The sequence below is a fragment of the Plutella xylostella genome, chromosome 17, assembly GCF_932276165.1.
Source record: "Plutella xylostella chromosome 17, ilPluXylo3.1, whole genome shotgun sequence".
Lineage (NCBI taxonomy): Eukaryota > Metazoa > Arthropoda > Insecta > Lepidoptera > Plutellidae > Plutella > Plutella xylostella.
The window spans coordinates 2,320,504-2,347,785 of NC_063997.1; the positions used below are offsets into that span (position 1 = coordinate 2,320,504).

The window sequence follows — 27,282 nt, forward strand, 5'->3', positions numbered from 1 at the left end:
ATAACACTGTCCTTGGCCTTGCTCAACCACTAACCGTCAAGCCTAGATGCCTGGAGCCTTTTAATTTAATTAGTTAAAATAGGAACGAATCTTAGCCTCACCAAAAACAGTAAAATGTGTATAATGAGCAGTCACGGCTATTTAGATCGGCACCCGGATTATACTAGGCTCTTATAGAATAAGGAACCTCATAACACTAGGCTTAGCTCCTACAGCAGAACCCCTGAATAACTTTAGTGGTACCACCACCCGTATACCAACTTCTGTGTAACTTCAGCAATCTCTAGGACTAAGCAAACTTGGTGCATACTGATGCCACTCTACATGAATAATCTCATTTGTATTTCATATTTCCGTAAGGCTGGCCCATTGCAGTACTAGTGTAGCTGTTAGGTAATAAAAGAATGCATGTGACACCATTGTTGTCTGTCAATACGATTGAATAAGGTAATATTTATCTCTGAGTCTGTACCATAAGAAGAGTAATTAATAAAATAATTCAAAGGTTTTGGTACCTGGCAGCTAAAATTAAACATGTATTTTAGGAATATTACGCACAGAAATATTGTTTGCGTCAATGTTGATGAAAAACGTGCCAAACTCAAAGTTCAAGATCCTCAGATACTAATGAAAACATTTAAACATAATAATAATTCTACAATATTTCTACATCGTGAAATTGTATTACTGAACAAGTTAAGTGCCTACGATTGAGCAATATATTTCATATACATATTTGTGATTATTAGTATTGTTTTAATAATAACTGCCTCTGTGGTCTAGTGGTAGAAGCTTCGCTTCACGACCCAGAGGTCCCGGGTTCGATTCCCGGGTGGGACCATCAATTTGTGTTTCTAAATTGTGGTTCCGAGTTTGGTTAGGACATAGAAGGCTGATCACCTGTTGTCCGAAACAGTGAAACGATCCATGCTATCGGATGGGCATGTAAAGCAGTCGGTCCTGCGCCTAGCTCTCTCCAGTCGTGTCGGTCAATCCGTCCCATTGGGCTATGAGAGTGATGGAACAGAGAGTGCTCCTGTGTACTGCGCACACACTTGGGCACTATAATCTACTCCTGCGTAGATGGCTGATCTCAATTGAGATTGGCCGCCGTGGTCGAAATTCGGCTAGGAGGACATTATTATTATTATTAATAATAATTCTATTTTTGGTCTCTACTATCAGTACGTATAAATCAATAAAACCCAAATACCGCGACACACATTGTTAGCCTATTGAGTCACCACAATACGATATTCTGATGAGACATCGCTATATTCGTAAAGAGAACGGACACATGCATCGAATACAAAACGATCTAGGTCTGTACTTAACTACAAACAAGAAAGTATGTAATCAAATTGTGTCGTTAATAAAGTTAATTTAACATTAACAAAATAAACTTTCATTGTTTGAAGATAAAAACGCAGCATAAGTTTGTTGTATGAGTAGTACGCCAAATTGCAAGTGAGTATTTAGATTGTCTTATATTAGGCTGACCGTACATTGAATAACTCACTGTATTGTTAGCACAATGATGAGCGTAGTTAAAAGTTCTTTTATTATACGAATATGCGAGAAACCAGACGGGAAATACAGAAACTTTTAATGGCAAAATTTTTTAGGGATACGCGAAATTGGATCTGATCTAGTCTAGCATGTACCTATGTACATATGTAACATTACACACTTGACTGTTTATTTGGAAACTATTGTAACACATATGTATATTTATGTACATATAAAAGTGCGTTTCGAATCGTTCGATCAATCAGCAAGTCAGTGGCCTGTGGCCGGTCGGTTGCGACACGCGGTGTAGGTAAGTGACCCACGCGCGAGTATCGAGTGACCCACGTCTGAGCGCTAAGTGACCCGCACAGGCACGTGACGTGAAAACACTGCAGTGCAAGTTCAAGAATGACTGCAAGCGCCATTACTGTGTGGCACTGCAACTGGCACCACAAGTAATTTAAAAACAAGAAAGGTTCTATTGAACAAGGCAAGCGAACTCCAAGCTGCTGGGTGTAGCTGGAGCTAGGCCAAAAGTGCAGCCGAAGATATGAAGAATTGGCAGAATTTAGTGGAGAGAGAGAGAGAGAGAGAGAGAGAGAGAGAGAGAGAGAGAGAGAGAGAGAGAGAGTGAGCACCTCTGGGCTGCCATAGGAGGACAACAGGCAACGGAAACGAATCCCAATGTTGAGATTTCGAATCGTTAGTATTTGGAGGCGGATTTCGCATAGATAATTTTAGACCACATTACATTTTAAATGTTTTGCTTCAGAATCAGCTTAAATAATTAAGTGGCCTCGTGATCTTGCAGTAACTAAAGTAAGTGGTCGGAAGCACTGTAAATGGAAATTCAACCACCTTCATTAAATATCGTGTGTTTTCTCGTTTTATACGGTAGTAAAACTGTACCTTTATCCGGAGCTCATGGAAGGAATTCGACGAAATAAAATGTAATTACCTGCAAAAAAGAAAGAAAGTATTTAATGTTTTGCGTGTTGGTCGAGATTTTAATTGTATTACAATAATAATAAAAAAAACGATGGCTAACGGAAGTTCTTATCGAAATCCAACAAGCACAAACAGTAATAATGTCCGGGAAATATGTAAGTAAAATGTAAATTAGCGGAGTATGTAATGTAATGCATTGTGGGCATTATTTATTTATCAGTTTAGTTAATATAACAAACACGCTCGCTGGCCAGTTACTCGTTGAGCATTCAGTTGTAAGCTTATAATTTTATGTTACTGATGCAGTCAATATAATAAATGGATTATTGGAGGTGTACTTATTACATTAGGTGTACTAATTCAATTGTATGAGTAATTGTGTATGTATGTATATGTGTCCATATAATATGTGTGCTAATTAATTAATGTTCCTATATTAAATTGATCAGCAATATTCCTTTAACAACACACTTTTTCTATTTCTTGTATATTATTCAAAGCTACAGATGAAACGAACAACATTTTCTTGAATGTAAAGTCCAGTTACATTGAATATTTTTTAACGTATAAAGCAAATGATTTTTAACGCGTGAAGTTTATTAGTTTTTTAGGACATAAAGTAAGAAGATAAACAATGAATGCACATTTCCTGTGAGTAGCGACCCGACTGCAGTCAGCCGAGGCTCCAGGGGGTTACTCTATATGACGGAAAACTAAGTTTCTGAGCGCTGCTGCGGGAGCCACGACTCTATCTTGTGTATTAAACGTGCCGATTGCACGAAAGCTCTCGTTCTATTTTTTGTCAGTATAGAGTAACCCCCCAGCATTGTGCGGAGTCCAGCGAAACGTGCATAAATTAAGGCCAGTTTTGCACTCTGGCTCGTAGCCAAAAGAGCAGCGACAAAGCCGAATGATTCTCAAAAATAGGCACTTTTCTAAGCCCTTTTGAAGCCAGTCAAAGGGACTCAACTGTGTGCCCTGATTGATGATAATGATGTCAAGTTAGGGAATCAAGTTAAACAGTGTCTTGAGATGGCCCCATTTAGTTGAGATACGAATATTTACTTGTTCCCGGTCTTGGATGTACTTTTACACAAACAAAATACAAATACATATTCACACTCTGAAATTGGATGCATTAAATCGAAATGTGGGTGAAGTAATGCTACTCAGGTTATCCCAAGATGGTCCAGTCGTAAGTGTTTATAATGCGTATGTTTATGTTATGATTATAAATAACATAACTTGACGAACCGGGACTTGATGTAAAATGTAACCGCAAGTATCAAGTTCGTTTGTGGGGCAGAAACGAGTCGGACAAGTTCGGCCGATCACCAGGAGGTCTACTCTTGCTTGACGGAACCCGAAGTTTCAGAGCGCTACTGGGGGTCGCTCTAAAAAGAAATACTAAGGTTCCGAACGCTGCTGCGCGAGGCACGACTCTATAGATTATAGTTCTGATCTCGCACCTTCGTTTTTCGTCTGAATAGAGTAACCCTCCTATGCCAGCCAGGACTCTAGCTCGTAGCATCAAACATACAGATGGCAGGTCAGATCTCAGAAACATCGTATTTAGTCAAGAGAAGCCAACCAGTGCGGAACGCGCGAACTCGCTACTCAACTTGTACGTACCTACAACACGCTAATAAATCTCCGCAAATCAGTAAAACATGTTAATGACGCATCCACTGTCAATGTTTAATTACTAAACGGCGGACAAGGTGTCATGGATCACAATTTATAACTGTATTCCTCTTCCGCAAACATAATTCACCCACAATCAGCACAATAAAATCGACTTTTAATATACTCAATTATCATCACATACATACATAATGTTTACTAACTTATGATCACATAGGTATACCCATCTGATACATGTTTATTGTGACATTATGTAGAAGTACCTAATGAACGATTTTGATCATCCAACAGTAAACATCATATTATAACTTCAAATTAAAATCAGGAATACCAAGAAGGATTCCGCTGTAACGCAGCAAACAGTTCCAATGAATCGTGAATCAAATATGACCAAACCATTTACTCCAATTAAAGCCGGCATGACTCTATGCACGACGCGAAGTGGAGCCGACCGCCATATTGCTCAACAACCAATAGCAGAAGCAAAATATTTTTGCGAGGACATTTTAATGAGCACACTTGCGATTGTGCTGGTCGCATCAGAGCGCCCGACGCTCGGCCATCGCCCCCACAAATTTTAACTGCCATTGACAACGAGCTAAACGAAATTTTAACCGCTAATAACAAAAGCTCAAACAGAATTGGATCCCGCTCTACTCATAATAAAACCATGCTGCTTTAATAAAGGCGGGAAATCGCATTAACGTTCTTTCAAAACATGATTCTGTGGCAGCAGGACGTATTACAAAGAAAAAGAATGTAAACTATGCAATTATGGAGTAGCCTACTGTGAGAAACTGACCAAATATGCACTTACATCCAGACAAAGTGGCGTATAACCTGTATCACAGTTGCGAGTTTAATAAGAAGCCTGCAGTTAGTCGCCATTACTAAAGTGATGGTAATGATAGCTCAGATATAAAACTAGGCAAACATAAAATATCAAAATTGTTACAAGTATAAATAAAAAATAGATCACTGCATGATTATTACAAAACGAATAGATATAATGATGACAAATGCATACAACACGTTAAAGTTGCCAATAAAAAACCATGACTGCAGCGAATTCTCAATGCATTAGGCTCATTTACGCAACTTGAGCTAGAAATGAAAATGAACAAAGAGTTTTTGTTATATAACAGTGTTGTTGCAACCATTACGCAGATTATCGGTATCCGATTCATATGAAACCAGAAATAGACTAAGTTAATTGAAGACAGAAGTATATGTATTGTTTTCATGTTTGTTTTCAAGTGGCCCGATAAAGAAGCCATATGGCAGGCCACATGTTGAGATTGTCGAGCTACTTCACTATCCCCTGCGACCCTGACCGTGAATGTTAACTCAATAACTACTAATGTCTAAAATAGTACGCTTTCTTCGAACAACATAACTGGAATAGTTATAACAGCAATCGTGTTTTTGTTGGATGTTAATGAAAGAGGTTACAGAAAAACGTCATAATGATCATTGAACGTGCAAGTGCAAGGGCACTACAAGGTTGGAGAAGAAATAGATTAGTGAGATAAAACATGTGCTGAGCAAAACAACAGGCGACTGTGTGGCAGAAGGCGCGGGATGACAACAAAAAAAATACTCACAAAAGCGAAGAATTGTGATTTAATGGACACTTTTTTCAGGAATCGTATACTCGTATAATGCTAGTGGCCGGTGGCAATAAACTCCAAAAAACAATATTGGAAACGGGCGAACAAAAACAGAAAATCAATAATGATGATAGGTTGATGCGCCAATTTTTCACGCATCCAAAAACTGTGAATCGAGCTAACAAAAAAGGGGAGGATGATAAATTACACCGCCCTAAATAAATATGGCTGACATTTGAGCGAACTCAAATGTTGAGGCAATTATGTCTTTAGTGGGGTTTTAACTTGGCATTATGAGTGCCCGGTCTGGAGGGCTACTCTTGCTTGATAAACTACGAAGTTTGGGAGAGCTGTCTTGCAATCCGTACGTTTGATGCAACGGGATAGAGAGCCGGTTGGCACAGCAACGTTAAAGCAAGAGTGAGCCCCGCCCCGGGCCCATAGCAAGCCATTTCAAGGACCGCTCCGAAAGACAAACTTCAACAGGGCTGATACACTTTTTGCTACGTTTGTTATCTTAACAAATAAGTTACTTTACTGTTTCTTTGGGGTCTTGAGGATTAGAGAATTATTCTGCATACCCTTAAAAAATCATTTTATACCTAACAAAAACATAAATAATAGCAACAAAATGGTAAAACAAGAACGTGGATCACTTTAGTGGTTTTACGAGTAGACTCGTAAAAGTACTTTGTACGACTTAGGTACAATGATTAAATATGGAGGATTTAATTCAAGTCAGCACAGCAAGTAGCGTACGCATATTTACAGTTTTTATACGTGAGACAGGTATTCCGCATTCTAGAGGTAGCTTTGACATAAAAAGTAATTTATTACAGGTTCAAGGAATGAGGCGCCTCTCAGCTCAGACTGAAAGCATCTACGGTACCTGTTTTCTACACTAGCGTTATAAATCTTTATGGGTGTTTAATGCCTCCACACAAACTACACGATAAAGAGTGTTTATCGCTGATATTCCCGACACATCGCGGGCCATTTCCGCTATCAGATGAGCAGGCACGTGGTGCGCTGCTAGAAAGCTACCATCTTCCCCGAAACTTGACTGAGGGTTCCGTATACCTGGTCCTTTTGCTATTCTAAAATTTACCTTTATGCTTATGGCTGTAAGAGCCAGTAAACGCAGAGGCCGGTTAGATTGAACCGTGTGTGAATGATGCATGCGTATCACGTAGCATTGTAGGTACCGTGGGGTGTAACTAAGCGATACTGCTTGGAATTTATAGCGTTCTTAAAGCCTGGAAGGTAAGAGCTATATTTGTGTGTATTTGTTACAAATAGGTTATGTCCAACTGTACTTGCGGCGACAGTAGCAGCATCAGTCGTAGAATGCAAATTGAACTTATTCTACAAAATTTCGAACCGGATTCTAACAGTAGCGTTTAGTCATTTCATGTTGAGGTTTTTATTGTTACTGTTGGTCGTTAACTTCGTTAACTGTAGGTTTAGATTGGGACGGTCTGGAACTCTATCCTTTAGTGACTTGGGTTATTAATTATTTAATTCGTAATTAAATAACTTATATAATTTTATTATAAACTGAGCTATCTCTGAAATACACATAATATGATAGAGAAGGTTAAAAATCGGGCACAATACCTTAACAAGATCGACAAATAGGATCTGGTTTGGATAAAGACGTTTTATAAATTAACTCTTACGTAGTTATTTACTGTATAACTAATAATAAGTAAAGAGATAGCTACTAAATGGTCATTATAATAATGTGAATGTAAGATTGTTAAAAGCATACGTTTTCCTGGAAATAACCCAGTAGTGGTCGTGACCAACGAGTGTAGCTCACTAGACTAGTTACCTCGTTACAACTCTTTCTAACTGGCGACTAGAGAAAACACTTTAGACTACATTTTCTTTTAACTGCTTTAACAAACATGTAAGTCACCACTTTCTATGGCAAAGAGAATACCATAGATATACATCTACAATAACAGTATCAATAAATTACCCGGCACTTACTCTAGCAACTCTACTATAGTACCAAAATAACTACTGCCTGGCAAACAAACTAATTGCATTTGTTTACAATATATCCTTGTCCAGCATGCATTCCAATTAGTAACAGAATAAATAAACAACTAAACCTCACTTGATTATTATACCTCCACCCATACGAATTACATTAGATCAGCATTAGCAGTCCTTCAAACATGTGCAAAAAGCCAATGCAAACAAAGCCCGCCACCGGCAGAGCAGGCCTACCGCGAACCAGTCTGGCGAGTCAGCGACCGTGCTGCCCCCCCCCCCCCCCCGCTACCCCTGCAAGGTCAAGGCACCACTCCCCTTTCTTCCCACGGACGCTATTCCGGGCTGCTGCGGCGTAACCGGTGATAAATGCAGGCAAAAACGCGGTTTTCTTAGGTCTGAAGATTTTTAAAAACGTAATTTTGACAGGGTGTTATGGTTCATTCCCAAGTAACATTTTTGGTTTTAAAAAGGTTTTGAAAAGGTTCTAGAACCTTTGTATGGAAATCAACTCGAGAGACTTAGAAGGCTCGATAACCTTATATTAACCTTATATTAACCTCCTGAGTGCAAAAAGGGCCCACGTTTTAGAACCTTTCCGAGAGCTACAGCAAAACCTATAGCTCAAACCCAGAACCTTTTGAACAACTTACACAGAACCTAAATAAAAACTTCACAACCTTAATTTAACGTTAACATAACCTTGGAAGACAGCTTTTAAGTTCTAAATTAGTCCTGGATGTAACTCTTCTATAACTTGAAACATATTTGATGGATATTTGTAATGCCTTCCCAGGACTCTCGGGTCTTAAAATGTTTCTGTGTAAGATTTTATAATAATTATAATAAATGGCGCCATTACCTGACACTTTCCAAGACTCAAAATGGCTAACTTGTAAGTGTTGTATTAATACAAAATATAGTAAGTAGTTAGGCTGAAGTCAGGAAATATGAAAACCTTGTGCGACTAGCACTTTATTGTGATACTTTCGGATAATAGTTCTGTATAAGTGACGGGCCTTTTGTAAATGATAAATTTGAAGATATTTTAATTAAAAAAAATTGATAAAATTTTATGTTTGGTGCAAATTTATATTAGAAATAAAAGTACTGTCTATATAAAAAAACATATATTTGGAATAGTATAGGAAACGCTACTGAATTTTCCCTTATTAATTAAAATGTATCTTTTTGGTAAGTTTTTTTTTTTATTTCAGTGAAAAAATATGGCGGCCGTTAGGAAATTACTAAAAAGCATTAAACATATTTTGAGGATGCCTCTAAAGCTTTAAAATATTCTTGTAGGACTTAAATCATGCCTTTAGCTCATAGCCAGCGCTTAATGCTTTTGGTTTTCACCAAGTAGTCCTAATTTGTTTGCCTAGACAACTCTTATCAACCTAAAGGTTTAAGATAGGTTTTAAAAAATACTTATAAGTAATTTAAATATTCCATAACTTTATGGTTGTATCGAGGTTAAAAATTTAACCTTAAGCTCTCACTTTAGCATTAATGCTAGCTTTTCTAGAAGTAAATCAGGAGTCTACGACAACTATAAGATCCTAGAACTATATGCTCCTGAAATACATGTTAAAATAACGTTAATATAAACTCTTATCAGCAGCTACAATGTTGTATTAATAAACAATTAGTTTTAGGACTTAGTAATCATTCTCAAGTACTCAATATGACCAGATAGCAAAGCATTAACCTTTTCACAACCCTTACAAAACCTAAAGGCATTTCTTACAACCTAAGCTCGAATGAAATGTTACTTGGGTTATCAGCGTTAGCAGGACAACAATCCACAGTTGGACATAGGCCTCAAGGAGCCCCGACTTAATCTGTCTTCGGCCTTCCTGATTATCTTGTTTAAAAGTCTCTATGTAATAGGAGGCAGCTACTGCACATTTTATTATTTCAGGAAACACAGTCATTTAGATCGCCAGGCTAAAAGCATTGTTGAACTATTTCCTCCAAGGTTGTGCCGTAATGATTTGGGAGTAATTCTCCGTACTACATGACTGTACAGTGTACACTGATAACGACAACAACTTCATTTATAATTACAACAATTAACAATGTCAACATTAACGACTGCGATTATGTATTTCACTTTGCACCTACTAAACATAATATCGTCAAGAAATGTCTCAAGATCAGACTGATCATAATCTTTATAATTATAGACAGCGAGTTCGCAACGGTGGCATAGATACTTCGAAGAATACTTTAGACTTGTTTTAGATTGTGAGTAGTGTAGTACTGTACTTTAGGAATACTTAAAGTGGAAATTATGGAAATCCTTTAAAGACCCTCTTGAAAGGTAGGCTTAAGCTTTTTTAGACAAATAAATATATAACAATAACTATAATACATACTTTTGCCTAGTTACACAAATAGCAACTGAAGTTCAAGTGGTAAATTCGTTAGTATGTCACGGCACTTAGAAGAATCGTGCTAGCTGGGTGACACGCAACAGCTAATAAAACGTGTTTAGTGCGCTGTTGATGCTATCTAACTATTTAGTAAGTGGTAAGGTCACATCGATACGGCTAATTGGAACCAACGTTCAGAGCTTGTCGCCTTTAGAGTATGTAGAGTAAAGCCTCGAATTCACTAGGGCACAAGTTCTGAGACTGTTACAGAACATCTACGGTGCGTGTTCTCAGAACATTTTGGTAACATGTCGTGATACAGAAGTCGCGCACGCGTCCACACTCTGCAACAGCGGTCGCTAGACCTAGTAAAAAAAATATACTCTATGCGCTAGACTGATGTCGCAGGAAGTTCTGTATCGCGAGCCAAAACACGGAACCTCTTCTGCGACACGTAGATGTCGCTGTATAGTCGCGTGCGACGTCGCAGAACAGAGCGCGACGTCGCGGCGACACGTAGACGACATGTGCCTATACCTGGATCTTTTATTCGACGGAATTCTGACATTTCAAAAGTGATGCTACTTAAAAAGCTCTTAACCGAAAAAAGGAAAAATTTGGATCCATTTCTGGGCAATAAAAAAATAAAATGACAGATAATGTATGGAATTCATATTAATTACTTTATTTTATTCTTTAGCTGGCATCACTTCCTACTAAATTCAGGGATAGTAAACCTTTTTAATCGATTTAAAAAAAAGATTCTTTATTCGGTACATACTTGTATGTACTTATGTAAGATTATTGGGACTGCACAACAAACAAATATACTTGCAAAATTTTATAGATGTACGTATGTTTATAATGTTTGTCCACGCATATCTCCGAAACGATTGAACCAATTGCCACTATAAATTTTTTTAATGGCTTACATTGAGCAGTCTAAGTATCATCATAATCGGTTAGTATTAATAATGATTAGATATTCTATTCTATTCTCTTTGGGGATGTAAGTACCTGCACCTGGCTCTCTCGAGTGGAACCTTTGTGCATATCCCCAAGGTCTAAACTGCCTTCCTAAGCTTGGACCATTTCCCACCACGCTGGTCCACTGCGGGTTGGTAGGTTCACATATCTAGATGTGCTAAATCTAGATATGCAGGATGTTTTCCTTCACCGTAAGAGCGATGGTATACATTGTACTTAAGTTAAAAGTACTCATTGGTACATGTTAGCGCCGGGATTCGAACCCGCATCTCTTGCGTGAGAAGCGGGCGCTTACCCGACTGAGCTACCACCGCTCTTATTATTATTTAATAATCGATTAGATATTTTAATAATCAATTATATTTTTTCTTCATTTATTAATTTATACTTTAATTAAGTATATTATTTTTGTGATGTAAAGGGACGTAATTATTACTCACCGTAGGTATATCCCCTTTAAATTTGGAGCGCCGCACTTAATAAAATGGATACAGGTACATTCACTAACAAATAAAATGTATAGAGTAGTTTAGACTTAGATGTTCAGGGGGGTCACTCTCTAAATCGACGAACGAACGAACAAGAATTGTCACGCAATCGGCACGCTTAATACAACGAGATAGAGCCGAGCTCTTGTTCGTTCGTTCGTTTGATTTTGGTAGTGGCCCTCCAGACTCGTATTGAAAAAAGGGCTCAGCCAAAAAAGGTTTGTGATCTCTGACATGTCAAAAGTAGATAACTGTCAGAATTCCGTCGAATAAAAGATCCAGGTATAGACAGGTTCTGCGACAATTTGTCGCCTAGTGAATACGAGGCTTTAGAGTTAGACTTAGGTTCTAGAATAAACAAAGAAACACAATGTATTGATAATTATTACATTATGAAAAATAAAAATATAAGCTAATTATTAGATAAATATTACGTAACAAAGACATGCAACAAAATAAAAAGGTTTGTCTGATATAGAACATAGAGTCATACACACAAAGAATTTGAATATTTATGTAACTAATTATGCTTAAGCAAGGAAAGAAAAAGATAAATAAGTAGAAGTAGAACAATAAACAGTCATTATCGTAATGAGTCAACTAGCCAATAATCCGAATAGAAACAATGTCTCTGATTTTGACTCAGCAAACAAAATATAGATGATGAAACAAAGTTCATTAAAATGTAACTATTTAGTCAAATTTACAGTAAATAAATAACCAGCGCTAAAGACATCTGGTGTGGATAGACACAAATTAAATAATTATTTTATATGAAGAATAACCTGTGACCAAGCATTCGATATACATAACATATAATACGTATGTATTGAAATAAGCTTGGGTACTCCTATAATTATGTGTATAAAAAAATATTATAAGATAAACAGACACTAAACATCTTAAGAAAATTGAGGTCGCACTGGAGGCCATATTTTTGCAAAACAGGAAACAAAACTGATAGATATATGGAACTGGCATCCTTGGGTTTTACAAACACGATTGAGTGAAATGTATACAGAAATTTCACTTCAACGAATTATATTTGGAGATAGAAGATAATCTTACTAAACAAGAATAGTGTGGTCAACCAAAATTTAGATTGTGGAATCAATTTTAAATCTGATAATAATTAGAGGTAACTTATAAAATTGACATCTATGTTATACCACGTTTTACCCAAATAAAGCATTCTATTATATTCTATTCTATTCTAAAACTTGTCAACGTTTAGTACTTCATTATAATGTCCCTAAAATCTTGTTCAACTTTCGCAATATTTTTATAACGTTAAAAGTGGATTGATGCTAAAAGTCTTAAACGAGACTATCAATTAGCAACATTATTACCAACATTCGCCATAAACGATTTAACCGGACCAAGTTTTGTAATCAACAAGCATATCCGGAAAGGTAATAGGGAATATGCATACATTTTTTAAATATTTTTATTGGATAGTTTTACATCACTTTATTATAGTAAAAAAAAAATCAACGCTAAAATAAGTAATTTCAGGTATTTTAAAGAAAGTTAAAAAATTACAACCATCACGACCACTTTGAAATTCCCGTCAGGATGGCGGGCTGGTGTGACGTCATAATCTTTTAATTTCACGGCTCAGAATAATGAGTCCCGTCAGTCGGCATAGATTTTTTACCTAATCAAGTAATCACAGAGTACTTTTGTATTTTCAACAAACCAATGTTGTCATGGTAACAAACGAAAAAGGAAGTGTATAAAGTGTGATCAGTGGCTGTTTTGTAATGGTAATAAAGTGTGACCAGTGGCTGTTTTGTAATAGGAGCTCGTAAATAGCTATTAGTAGCTCTTTTGAAATGGGAGCGCGCAAACCAGAGGACCTTTGTACACAATATTACGCTATTATGGCAATATGAATATAAAGTAATATTTGTATTGTATGTAAGTACTTACTGTAACTTTGGTTCTCAGTAAGAGAGGCTAGGGTTAGTGGGTCATTCTATTCTATTATCTGTGGGGGTGTAAGAACCTGCACCTGGCTCTCTTGAATGGAACCATTGTGCATATCTCAAAGGTCTAAACCCCCTTCCTAAGCTTGGACCATTTCCCACCACGCTGGTCCACTGCGGATTGGTGGGTTCACATATCTAAATGTGCTTAATCTAAATATTGAGGTTTCCTAACGATGTTTTCTTTCACATGCTACATGATTATCCCCGAATTTAATTCTACAAAAATAATAACGTATAACATACATATTATCTTTTATTTATAATAAAAACTTTTCCACAGCTGGCCACAGTTTACTCATTCATACTGCGTAATAAATTTAATGTGTCCAGTTCTTCAGATTACGAGAATTCTTCCATAACTTAATTTAGAAAAAAATAACAACTTTTGAAATATACTAACGACTGCCATTATAACCTAAAAGTAGAAAGAGCAACTTGTGTCATGTTCATGTCATAATACTTACAATACTAATTTAATTTTATTGTGTTGCAATATGAAGCATATTTGAGTGGCTCGTTGACTAGCGAATGGCTGTTTACGCCTCATTACAAAAGAACAACTAGTGGCAGCCCATACACTACCAACAAAAAATATAAAAAGTCCTAAACTTTGCAAACAAACAAGCATATCAAACAAGAAGTGGAGAGGTTATAGGAGGCTATGATCTATTGGAAGAATGTTTATGTGATCCATCGTATCTGATCACAACGAGCATCACAAACACTCGGTGACATTAACATTTCTTTGTTTACACTTGACATTTATTTAACTTCCGCCGTAAACGCAAATAAGTTATTATTCTGAGATTGATATATAAAGAATTTTGACGTCACATCCGCCCTAAGAAAATAGGTGACGTTTCTCTGAAGTTAGAATTTACCGAAGTTTTTTTGTACTTTTCAACTACATTTACTTGCTCAAAAATAAATTATAATCTTTAATATTGATGGAGGCGTAGTTATGAAATAACAAAGTTTATTATTAATAATATTTGACCTTTATTTGAACCTCTTGCATATTCCCTATTAATTGAACATACAAATTTACTTTAAAAATTGTCATAAAATAAATGCATAAAAAATTGTTAAGTATTTAAGATTTGAACAGTATAAACCTAAGTGTCCAAGTGTAGAGCTGCAGTCTACAATAGACTACAGACAGGAACGAATAAAGAGAGCAGGGAGTCATGCATGGTCGGTGCTTTTATATCGGCTTTTATCCCTGAGTCACGCCCAGGGCCCGGCCCGGTAACCCCTTAGAGGGTTTTTGATAGGGTTTTTTGATAGGGTTTAATTAATCAAACCATTTTCACTAAAACCCGAACTAATTTGGTTACCAAACCCTTTCAAGACTTTGGTTACCCCAAGAAAGTGTTTTTGTAGATGACATATAGAGGGTTTACTTAAGTCGTTCATTAGGGTTCAAATAAACCCTATCGGTTCGAACTCTCGGTTCGAACTCTCAGCTCGAGCTCTCGGCTCGGCTCTGTCTTCGCGGGGCACTCGGGTAGACTCGGATATTATACTGTGACGTGCCATCGTATATATATTTTTGTTTTGATTTGACAATTGAGTATTTCAGAGTTTACATTATTTGTGTTTTTGCATGTTGAGCAGGGTGGAACTTTATTAGTGGTCAATCCAGTCAGCCCGTAGACCGATACATGATTTAGGTAACTCCCTATTTATTTTCAGTTGTGGTTCAGTCCTATGTGTTGCGTAGCACCAATATTCGAGTTTATATTTTTTATTTCAATAAAATAATAATATGGGTGATCGAATTGAGTGCTGCTGTTTCTTACATTGCTTACTAATTAATTTACAAATGCGGAGTTTCTATAAATAAATATGTGGGGACATCTCACACACGGCCATCCGACCCCAAGCTAGGCAGAACCTGTGTTATGGGTGTCGGACAGCTGATATATCTACACAAATACATAGATAGATAGATACTAAATATAAATATCAACACCCAAGACCCGAGTACAAATATCTGTCTTTAAACAAATATCTGCCCCAGCCGGGAATCGAACCCGGGACCTTCGGCTCAGTAGTCAGGGTCACTAACCACTACGCCATTCGGTCGTCGTTTCTGATTTTCCTCTTCATAAATAAATAAATAAATATGTGGGGACATCTCACACACGGCCATCCGACCCCAAGCTAGGCAGAACCTGTGTTATGGGTGTCGGACAGCTGATATAATCTACACAAATACATAGATAGATAGATACTAAATATAAATATCAACACCCAAGACCCGAGTACAAATATCTGTCTTGAAACAAATATCTGCCCCAGCCGGGAATCGAACCCGGGACCTTCGGCTCAGTAGTCAGGGTCACTAACCACTACGCCATTCGGTCGTCTGAAACTTCATGTGTAGTAGGTATTAGGCTGCAGTTATACCTACTCGGCGAGGTTTATAGTTATAGGTTAATGGGAAATACCTTCTCTAATATTTTTAATAAATTATATTTGAGTCCTTTAAAATAACTTTATTTTAATGTATCCGTTTTTTGTGTAAACATAAAAGCTTGAGATAGAATGTAGGTACCAAGTGATATAATTATCATTTTTCACTGATAAAATTCATTCTAAATATGCATACCGAGGTAACGTCAATGTATCCAACATAGCCCACAGTATAAAAGGGTGTAACACAAAATTTAACAAAAAATTTTACGTCATTATATATGTTCAGAATATTGGAAAATTTGCAGATCACTGCTCTTACGGTGACGGAAATCATCGTCTAATTGTATTGTAATGCGGTGGATCAACGTTTAGCCGGATTGTCATTTCTTCACGTTCTTCAATACGGCGGCCCACGTTTAGCCGCATCGCACTACAACTGGAATTGTATGTTGACCATGTCCATAATAAGAATTACATTACAGCTGAAGGAATTTTGTGGTATCGGTAGTTTAAAAACCATTTTGTAACAGTAATAGAGTAAATCTATCTTACGTACTTCCATTTAAGTATGAAAATACTGTTCCATAGGTAGGTATAGGTACTACTCGGATTGCAGGATCTTCGGAATTATTGTTCTTCATTTTCATCATCATTATTTATTTTGTTTATTTTGAAAATTGTTCCTGAAGTCACCGTTTACTAACATCTTTAACACGATTTACAACACAGGAAATCCTAGTGTAAGGACTAGAGATAAGAGGCATTAGTGTGTAACTTTACTTTAGCACCAAATAAACGATTTGTTTGTATTTCTTCGTTTTAATCATCATCAAATATCTGTATCCAACGCCATTGTTGTTGTTATGTCAAGCAGCGCCACGAGTGTAAAAAATTAAACTAAAATCATTCAAAGCGGCGGCTAATCTCTCGCCGTATTACATAACGAACGGCTGTCGAATGGCGTAGTGTTTAGTGGCCCTGACTACTATTACGAAGGTCCCGGGTTTGATTCTCGGCTGAGGCAGATATTTGTTTAAAGACAGATATTTGTACTCGGGTCTTGGGTGTTGATATTTATATTTACATATATTTAATATGTATCTATCTATGTATTTGTGTAGATATATCAGCTGTCCGATACCCATAACACAGGCTTTGCTTAGCTTGAGGTCGGATGGCCGTGTCTGAGATGTCCCCACATATTATTATTATTAATATATTATTATAAGTATTATAACTGCCCGACGTATTGAATGACGTATGATGTCTAATACAATCCGGCGCATTTTCATGCAGCCGTATTCATTACGGCTAAACGTTGATCCGCCGCATTACAAATCGGCCCTGTCTTGTTATGCAGCTAGCCGTAATGTAATACGGCGGATTATACAATCTGGCTGCGACATACTGAGACCTTAAAATAAAGTCAGAATTTCAAATTCGCGAAAAAAAAATCATTTTCCATAAAAACGTTGTTAGTCACGTGACTTTACTATAAAGAATGCTTTTTTTTTCGAATTTCGAAATTCTGTTTTTAGAATAGATAGAACATGCTGCACATATAGGTTTCGGCTTAACCCTTTTTGCAACACCCTGTATAAGGGTTGGATCCGATGTTATATCAGCTTGATGACATTGAATAACACAACTTAACCAATAAAGATATTTTTATCTAAGTATAAAATACCAGTTTTATACTTAGGTAAAAGTTTATTTTGGCCCTACTGAAAAGTTTCAAAAATGGACATTGCCCCTCATGGTTCTGATGTCGAGATTTGTAGAATGACAACTCATTTGATGACAAGTTTTAAAAAAAAGTACTTGTATTCTTAGAAGGAAGGACTATTTTGCAATAGCAAACAATAGCGGTTCAAAACCCTTTGTCATAGGGTTTTAAAAACACTTCGTGATAGGGTTTTAAAAACACTTCGTAAAGGGTTTTAAAACCTCTTTGTAAAGGGTTACCAAATGAGCTGGGTTACCAAATTAACTGGGTTATGCAATGAACGAATTAACCTGATCATAGGGTTTGAAGTGGTAACCATTTGGTTTGGGTAAGTGGTTTTACAATAAAGCCAATTGAATGAATAACCCATTGAAAGGGTTTTTCACGGGAAAGGGTTGTCCGGGCCCTGGTCACGCCACCTGAACACGTCAATGCATTCTATAAAACACTGCCGAGTGCAAATTGAATACCAGCCCGATCGCACTGGCAAATTCCAAAAGTGTTGTGCAGAAATAATGCTCGGTGAAGGTCAATTTATCCAGCGTCGCGTAACTCAGGCTTTAAGTACAAGCAGTGTGGTAAGGACTACTACATTGCATACATTTAAATATGTAGTGTATCCCAGATCGAATTAACATTCACCTGAAGGCATTATGAAGCTGCCCCAATAGCAGATACAAAGCAGCATAAACATGGAAATGACTAGGAATGCAAATCATAATGTTTTAAATCTGACTTTCTTTCAAGTCATTGAATCATAATTAGATATTTTTTTCTTTCATTACAGAGTGCTTACTCGGCTTCAGCAATCAGTCATGGCTGTATAGTAAAAAAAGAATCCGGCGAAACATCGGAATTGAAAGAAGCCCCCAGAGATATTTGCGAGACAAATAACATGGCAGAACGAAGCGTTGTTTGCTATTTCCATAAATATAACGAATAATGATCATAAAAGTCTTGTACGAATATTAAAATTTAACATTAAAACTTCTTCTTAAAGTTCCTACTTAGATTAGAAGGGTGTTTTTCTCATGTGTCCACAAACTATTTATTGCACTGTAAAACAATGAAAGACTGCTGACTGCTGTACGCATGCAAAAGCATTTGCTTTGCAAGTGAATTGCTTTGTTGACTTGAACTTCAAGACGATGACCCGAAAGCGTCATACGACTTGCAACTATTGTCGACGTTCCACTACTTGCACATAAATACCGAAGAATCTCTTTAGAATCTTGCGTGTTATTTTCTTTGGAAAATTATGCTGCAAAATTCTAATCAAAAACTACCCCTATATTACTACAAAACGTACCTACTTTTGAATTAAGGGTCTGTCAAAGGCTTCCGTTTTCATTCAGCTAGCGAAGTGCTCTATGCTAGGCAATGTCCACCCCTGCACTACAAAAGGCTGAGAAGAAATCATCTACATATACGCAAGTATATGTGCCAACTATCAATGTGGTTTACACTAGCTACAAACGTTGTTGGCACACTAGAACCCAGTTTATGATAACATTGGCATCTGATGTAGACGGTACAACTGTACCAGTCTCTGCCATGTGTCTTCTATTGTTCCCGTATTGAACATGTGCTCTTAGTAGGGTATATAAACAAAGCGTAACATTAACAAGCAAACGGTCAGTACCTACTGAACATATAGGCAACAATGATGGACCTATTAACATCATAACACAATTTATTAATAATGTCATTGGCTATGGCTATTAATAGTTACATTAAGAAATACATTATTAAAACTAAAACAACCCATATAAGATAAATATTTTACCAAAAACCTACAAAAGGCAGAGAAATATTTTACCTTTAATAGACAAACCATATAATACAAGCGAATAGCATTTTTACTAGCATATTGAAATTTGAAGGGAGTTCAGGAAACTGAAAACAATATTGAAATAACAAAGAGGCATTAGCAAACGCCAATCTTAATATGGCAAATGGCACTCAAACAAAGACTGAACCTAGCATAAACAAAGGGATGTGTAAAGTGGCCACTATTATATTACACCACAGAATAAACCCTTCGTAGTTATTGATAGGTGCAGAGAAACGTGAGCGACCATTGTGTGACTTCAGTTGCCAAGTCACATCGTTATCGTCGATATTTTCAGACTCTTCGAAACAGAAAATAATGTATTATCGTTTAAAATAATGGGAAACTTTTATGGAACTGGCAAATCTATAAAAATAGTCTAAAAATATGGTAATGTTAATGTTTGGATAGTTCTAAATCTAGCAAAGAATAGAAACAGTTTGAAAACTACTATTATGTCGAAGAGTACCCAGTAAATAACTATCAACTTCAAAGGAACATGCAATTTTGTTGGAAAGAAAATAAAACGATGAAGTACCTAATGGAGAAAATCTAAAAATAATCTACCACCGATAACTCATAAAAGTTTCGATTTCCATAAGGAGTATAACGAGTTTTGTGTTCGGATTTGGATAAGATTATCAGGATTAAGAACTTCCATGGTCTTCTTTGATCTAATTCAGATGAGATTGAAAATATTATCTTATCATAAAGAGACCGAAAATTTAATGGACAATGTACCGTATACAATACACATTGCGTGTTTTATATACCTTTAGGTAAATATGTATAAGACGGAAATTTCTGACGCTTAGAAACTCATTCTTGGCCTTCCGACGCGTGTTCGCAATAAGTTAATTAAAAATCTTACAAAATAATGAATACATAATAATATGAATTCATTTACAATTTGTAAACCTTGCGTCCATTTTATGTGCGTTACGGACAGACGGGCATATATCTGTCAAGCCCAGGCGACGATGATTTACTGCTAACGAGGGTTCAAGCCATTCAATGTAGGATGCATCACTGATTTATACTCATTTAGCTAAGTACGTACTCATTTAAAGTGTGCAAAATTATGTTCTTCATGCAATTTGTAATGAGAACAAGTTAACGTTAAGAGATTGATTCTTTGAATTGAAAGATGTATGGCACTGCGGTGATTGATGATAAGCATTATCAACATCGTGCAAGGCGTAAAAGTGTTTCGTGCTAAATCGTTATCAGAGAGCTCGATACCGATAATATACGTTATAGATATCGTCAATAATAAATAAGTTCTTTGTTATTTATGTGTGCACATATTCATAAATATGTATGTTTTTTACTATGTACAAATATACGCTAACACAAATAGGTAACCTTGAATAGAATGAAAGCGCATCGTCTTGCAACTAGCTCGTTTACTGTAACGAGCTGAAAGAGCGTGATCGATCCAGACTGGATTTGGAGGCTCGCCAAGTGCGGTCTCCAGCTATCTGTGTCACAGTTGTAGAGACGATAACAGGGTGCCGTGTATACCGGTACCATCAGCATTGTTTACAGCAGCGCTACCTATCTGACAACCTCTTGTGAGGATATGTGACTGTTGCTGCTTCTACTCCTTAGATCGTCCACCCATTCAGTTGAAAGCTGCGAGATGATGTGTAGCAAGTGGAAGGATAGCAGTGCGTGTGTGATACAGACCATTCGCGAGACGGTGGTGAGGTCCCAGGCGGAGCGCGTCTTGCCCCTGGGCGGCGCGTCGCGGCGACGGCCCAGCGAGCCGTAGGCCTGCACCGGCGCCGCCGCCGGCTCCTCGCGCCGCCGCCGCGCGCCGCGCCGCAGCGAGTTGAACCAGTTGGACACCGACCCGCGACGCTCCTCATCAGCCCCTCCCGCCACATTCTTTATAAACATTACTTCACCAGCGACGCACGCACATCACAATCTTTACTGTCACTCGGCAGCTCCAACACAACTAGTGAGCCTACAGCAAACAAACAAACGTGAACCAAAACGCAAAACAAAGCGTGAGTGGAAATGGAGGACTGCTCGCCCGATGGATTTAGTTTTAGCCGTCACCTACACCGGAATACTTGCCAAAATGGAGCTAAAAGCGAAACAAGGTGAACGAATGCATAGTGTACACACAAAGCGGTGGGTGAGGCCGCTGGACGCACCTGGTCGTAGCCGTCATCGGGCGGGGGCCGGGAGCAGCGCTGCAGCAGCGGCCACCACAGCGCGCCGCACAGCAGCCGAATGTGCAAGCACATCGCCTCCACACGCGTCCCGCTAAGGAGCACTATCGACTGAACATAGTCGCGGGCGCCGCCGCTGGCACCGACTCAACTAGCTTCGGCGAACTTATCTCTGCGCGACGGCGTCACACGTGTTATCTGGCTGAAATGCTTCATTCAACGGTATTGGGGTGTCAGAATGTGGCTGTGGGAAAACAGTTTCAGATTGCAACGGCGACCGTTGGTTTGTTTTGCAACAAACAATGAGTCAGGCTGTTATCAGAGCTGCGGCCAGCACAGGAAGTGAGGGAGGAAGTGTGATAGTCCGATGAATCGCGCTTTGTACGAGCTTCGCGAACTCGCTCCGTGCGGCAGAAACTCGGACTAGAGTTAACGATGCAAGACTATCTATGGAGTGCAACACAGACGGTTGTTAGGATTCTCATTACTGAAAAAATATCGTGAGATAAAGGCACATAATATAAAAAATACCGTAATCTTTTTATTATACGAAAACGTTAGAATTGCGTCAGAGATGAGGAGACAGTGAACTGTTTTGGATAGGATTTTTAGCGAACCAGGAAAAAATAGTGATTACTAATAGCTTTGTATAAAAACCCAGATAATTTGTTCAAATTAATGAATCTGAGAGTTAATTTACATTACAAGATAAAATGATAACAAGATAAGGAATGCTATCCAACTACAACTGTAAGTTAGTAAATACTGTTAAAAAATATTTCATCTACTAGAATTCTAAAGCAGCTGTTGGCATACCTGTGTATAAATTGTTTCTTATACATACACATGCGTAAGCCATATATTAAATTTACAGGCTACTAAAATGTAAGATATCGCTACATTAACTTCACCGCTTGAACTCATTTCCACTAAACCGAGATCGCATGGCCAACAGACCTTTAAAATAATAAACGCTAGGGTGAAGGTTAAACCTAACATGATCAATCAACTTACTTAACAAACATTTAACAACGATGCAGGTAAGTATTAAGTATTTACTAAAAAGTAATTAGGTAATTAATTAAATTGCGAAAGATCATGTCGGTTCGAGGAAAATACAAGCTGAGTTTTACTTCAATAAGTACTGCAAGTTCAGCAGGAAAATCACGCAAATAACGCATAATTATATGCTTTATACATACAACATATAGAGAGATAGAAAACAAACCATGTTTAAAGACAAAAATCGAACCCAGACCACATGCCAAAACACATCCTTAGACGACAAAACAATCCTCGATTTCCACTGAACCTCTGTTATCAGACTTATCAGTCCACACTGCTGATAACCACGCAACCAACCTCACTAATCGATGGAAAACCACTAGATTCACTTTTGTTTTTTTAAACTGTCACTTGTTTTTTGATCCCGGGCGATTTTGGAGACACAAACTCGCGAACCGGGGAATACGGTCGGCGGCGGGCGTAGCGCCGATGCCGCGGGCGATGCCTGACTGAGCGGCGGCCGGGCGAGACTCTCCGTACTACACTATGACTCGGCGGGCTTACGTCACAACGAGTAGGAAAGAGAGCGACTCAATGAAACGGCGAGGGTGCAGGAGGGTTACTCTATACTGTCGAAAAAACAACGAACGAGAGCTGTCATGCAATCGCCACGTTTAATACAACAAGATAGAGTCGTGCCTCGCGCAGCAGCGTTCCTAAACATAATTTTTCTTAATATAGAGTGACCCCCCAGCGCCGCCTGGTCGCGCGGTATGCAGGGGAACAATGAATGGGACTTTTGAAAATATACGTTACAGTTACGGAGCTTTGTTCCTGGTAATAATAAGACTGTGGGTTTTGGGATTGATGGGTTGTTGGAGCATGGTTTTTACTCAATAGTTTGTAATAACAATGAGAAATATGTCCCAAGTCCCAACAATAAATATCGTAAACTGCATTTTCTTCTTGGTCGAAACTTGTAGGAGACAAACACGTGGCAGGGCATAAGGTTTGTCACCATGGCGAAAGAAATGGCGTCAGTCCCTGACTATACAGGGTTGGCCGGCCATCTCTACTATGTATTGTATACTATCAACAATATGAGGAACAGTTTATAAATACGACACTGGAAGGAATAGATTCATGCACGGAAAATAAAATACATAGGTAACTTAAAAACATTATTATGTTCGAAAAACCTAGTAATTAATACATTTTCCTAAATTCATGCAGCTTTAATTTAGTTTTAATTTATATATAGCGTTCAATATTGTTTTATATTCCAAATCTATTTTAATTTAGTATACACTATACATACATATAATGATATGTGTATGTATATTTTCCTTTTGATGAACTTTATGAATGTGGTAATGTATTTTTCTCTATTGTCCAGACATAATTATAATGTTATTAGTAATGTATTACTTATGTATGTTAGCTTATTTATTAGTTTTAATGGTAAAAAGGTTTCTAATTTAATATGAGTAAAATGCTCCTTATGACCAACTTTAATGTAGTTGCAGTTGTAAGATATAATATTTATGTCTTACTAGCTGTTCCCGCGCGCTTCGCTTCGCCTTAAAAAGTTTTCCCGTGGGATTTCCGGGATAAAAAGTAGCCTATGTTTTTTCCCAGGGTCTAGACCGTATGTATACCAAATTTCATTCAAATCCGTTCAGTAGTTTTGGCGTGAAAGAGTAACAGACAGACAGACACAGACAGACAGACACAGTTACTTTCGCATTTATAATATTAGTTAGGATATTTTCCTTTTGACGAACCTTATGAATCTGTTAGTGTAGACAGACACTAGACATCTAGAATATTGGTTTATAGAAATCACTAAATGGTAAGCAAAGAAGGTGAGTACACAACTACCACACAATCATATAGACTCAATTCCATCCAAAGGTTGTCTGGTAGAGATTGTTATAAGTAATAAGGCCGCCTCTTTATACTGTTTTATTTCTTAAGTTTTGTTTTTTGTCATTTTTGTTCTTGGTGCAAATAAAGTGTATTGTATTGTATTGTATTGTGAGCTAGAAAATAGCAAGTAGAAATAGCTGTAGACTCTATGTCCAAGATCCCAGTGATTATAATTATTTACAATAATAACATTGTAACCTCTAGATATTAGTAAATCAAAACATATTGCATATTATCATTCATACAATCCATCATCATCATCATCACCACAACCCATTACGTCCCCACTGCTGGGGCACGGGTCTCCTTCCAATGAAGGAAGGGTTTAGGCCTAGTCCACCACGCTGGCCAAGTGCGGGTTGGTGGACCCCAACACAAGCAAGCTTGTGCTGAGAGAGTTGTCGGGTAAGTGGGCAACCCGACTTTCAGATGTTTTCAAGCCACCCGAAGGCCTCTGACTAGGCTTTACGACTGCTGCCGAAGCAGCAACCGGGACCCACAGGATACAATCCACCTTGCCAAATAATGTTATACTTTGAAATCTATCACTTGAAGTTTTTGATGTCTTTGTTGTTGTTCGAGTTACAGAGATTTATGTACAGTAACAAAGATCTGGGGTTTGATTCCTGTGATACTAGTGCCTCTTGCCTTAAGGATATCAATATGCCCACTGCCCGATGGTGCTGTAACATTGACACTGGTAAAGGTTTGAAGCAGCAGTGCAACCTACTCACCCTCGCCTACTCCTTAATGGTGATTTGTGTAAGTACATGAGTTCTTATGATCTAGTGAGTCCTTACAGTGAATAAAAGCTTAATCAGATCCTGGATGAGTATCTTCAGTGCAGCAGTGTTTATTACTGTTTTAAAAAGTTAAAAAGTACAAAAATATCTACACAACAATACTCACTGCATTTCCAATCTAAATTTTGGTAGTCCTGTATGACTAGACGCTACACAATCACTAGTTTTTGTCACTATACAGGGTTACATTGGCTTTTTAGATGCTTTTGCACCAGGTTATTTTAACCAGATTGTAAGACCTTCTTTCAATGTATATTTTAAAATTGTAATAATATGTATGCTGTTGGTGTATCTTTAATAAATAAATAAATAAACCAGGAGGTGACAAGGAGCCTAGACCACTCGACTCTTGTAAAAGCTTGTTTTCTCACATACCTGTATCTCCAAAAGAAGCTCAGTCTTCCTCCGACGAATGTCGATTAAGGCTTTCTGTTGCTCTTGTGTCAGCTCTGAAACAAACGGCATGGAAACCTTAGAAGACTTGTAATAAAATCAAGCCATTGAGGTCAAGTTATAATTGGAAAACAACTTGTTGTTCTACGTCTACTGTGTAATGTTAGATTTGGTGCTATGTCTTACCGGCATGAGTGAATGGATCTCCATGATTACTCGTAGCATTATTTCCTCCAAGGGACAGATTTTCAAAGTCACTTATCATGTCTTAAATCTAATAAAACATTTAAAAACACTCAAAACATTATTCACATCAACATCACATCATAACGACGGCCATATTTATTTACATAGTGTTTGACACAACGATACGATTCAATCTGAATCGATCGTTTTGAATTTTTGAACCCCATGTCATGACCCTCATGAGATAAATAACTAAAATACAAGTATGCCGAGCCCGAGGCATATGAAAATCGTGTGCAATTCATTGACGGAATAATTGAAGTTGTAAAGATCTGAATCTGTCACCAGCAAAGAGTACTATGTCACCAGAATAATAACGGCGGGCCCATCACTAGTAAGAAAAAAAAACTTTTGTCAATGGAATGACCTCCCAACAGCCAACGAATTAAAAGCAGTAGAATAAGGATTCATTGACAAGAAAACAGTAAAATATTAATTATTTTAGTTTTACGTTATACCATGTTATACTCATACGAAATGTAAATGGAATGACCTCCCAACAGTTTTTTAATGTAATATAAGTGGGTATGTAGAGTTTACCTGAGCCGATGTCGGCATAGACTAGAATATGGGCATAGGCCCATGTAAATATAGCTAATACTTAATTTGTGCTAAGTATAAGTACATTGATACAATAGAATATTTATTCAGAAAATACATACTTAATGCTAAATGTGATTTACAATAATAGGTCAACTCTTAATGCTAAAGGTAGTTTAAAATGCTGATCTGAACTAGGATTTAACAGAGTTTTTCCTGTATTTCAGATGGAAAAGCTGGTGATGGGATCGTTTGTAACATTTTTGAGGCCACCATTTATGCCCGATACTGCACTTCTACTTTGTCACCTGCACTAGTCCGGCCTAATGAACGTAGGTATTCTGGACCCGACTCAGCATTGCAGCATTGTTATTATGCTCTTATTATGGGTCTAATGAGCAACTGACAAAATTCCACCCTGAGGGTGCCTGAGGTAAATAAAACACTTTTCCACGTCACTTTTTTTTTGTAAAAACGAAAGTAGCTCAGAATGGCGAGTTGAGTAGGTACTGTAATAGCTGAGTGTTTGAAACTGAAATCAAAGAGTACTATTTAACAACGGGACTGAAATAGTAAGTACTTATTTATTTTAATTTTGCACAAGTTTATGTAATAAGTAAATCAATTTTAATTTGTCACTTTAATCTGT

General features: G+C 37.5%; 1 protein-coding gene across 7 annotated transcripts in view; it reads right to left on the bottom strand.

Moving 5' to 3' along the window:
• The window catches only part of LOC125488513 (cytohesin-1-like), a 79,543-nt gene extending 53,343 nt beyond the window's left edge, over positions 1-26,200 (bottom strand). Inside the window, exons 1-3 of one of the 7 annotated variants that reach the window (XM_048627110.1) lie at positions 23,080-23,248; positions 21,700-21,919; positions 21,224-21,506 (exon numbers count right to left, since the gene is read on the bottom strand). In XM_048627110.1, the coding sequence (XP_048483067.1) occupies positions 21,224-21,436 (213 nt within the window). In that variant the 5' untranslated portion in view covers positions 21,437-21,506; positions 21,700-21,919; positions 23,080-23,248. Of the gene's footprint in view, positions 1-21,223; positions 21,507-21,699; positions 22,165-22,945; positions 23,249-25,829; positions 25,904-26,033 lie in introns of those variants that run through there. The other 6 variants (XM_048627108.1, XM_048627109.1, XM_048627111.1 and 3 more) reach the window with 6 other exon arrangements.
• Positions 26,201-27,282: the final 1,082 nt, after the last annotated feature.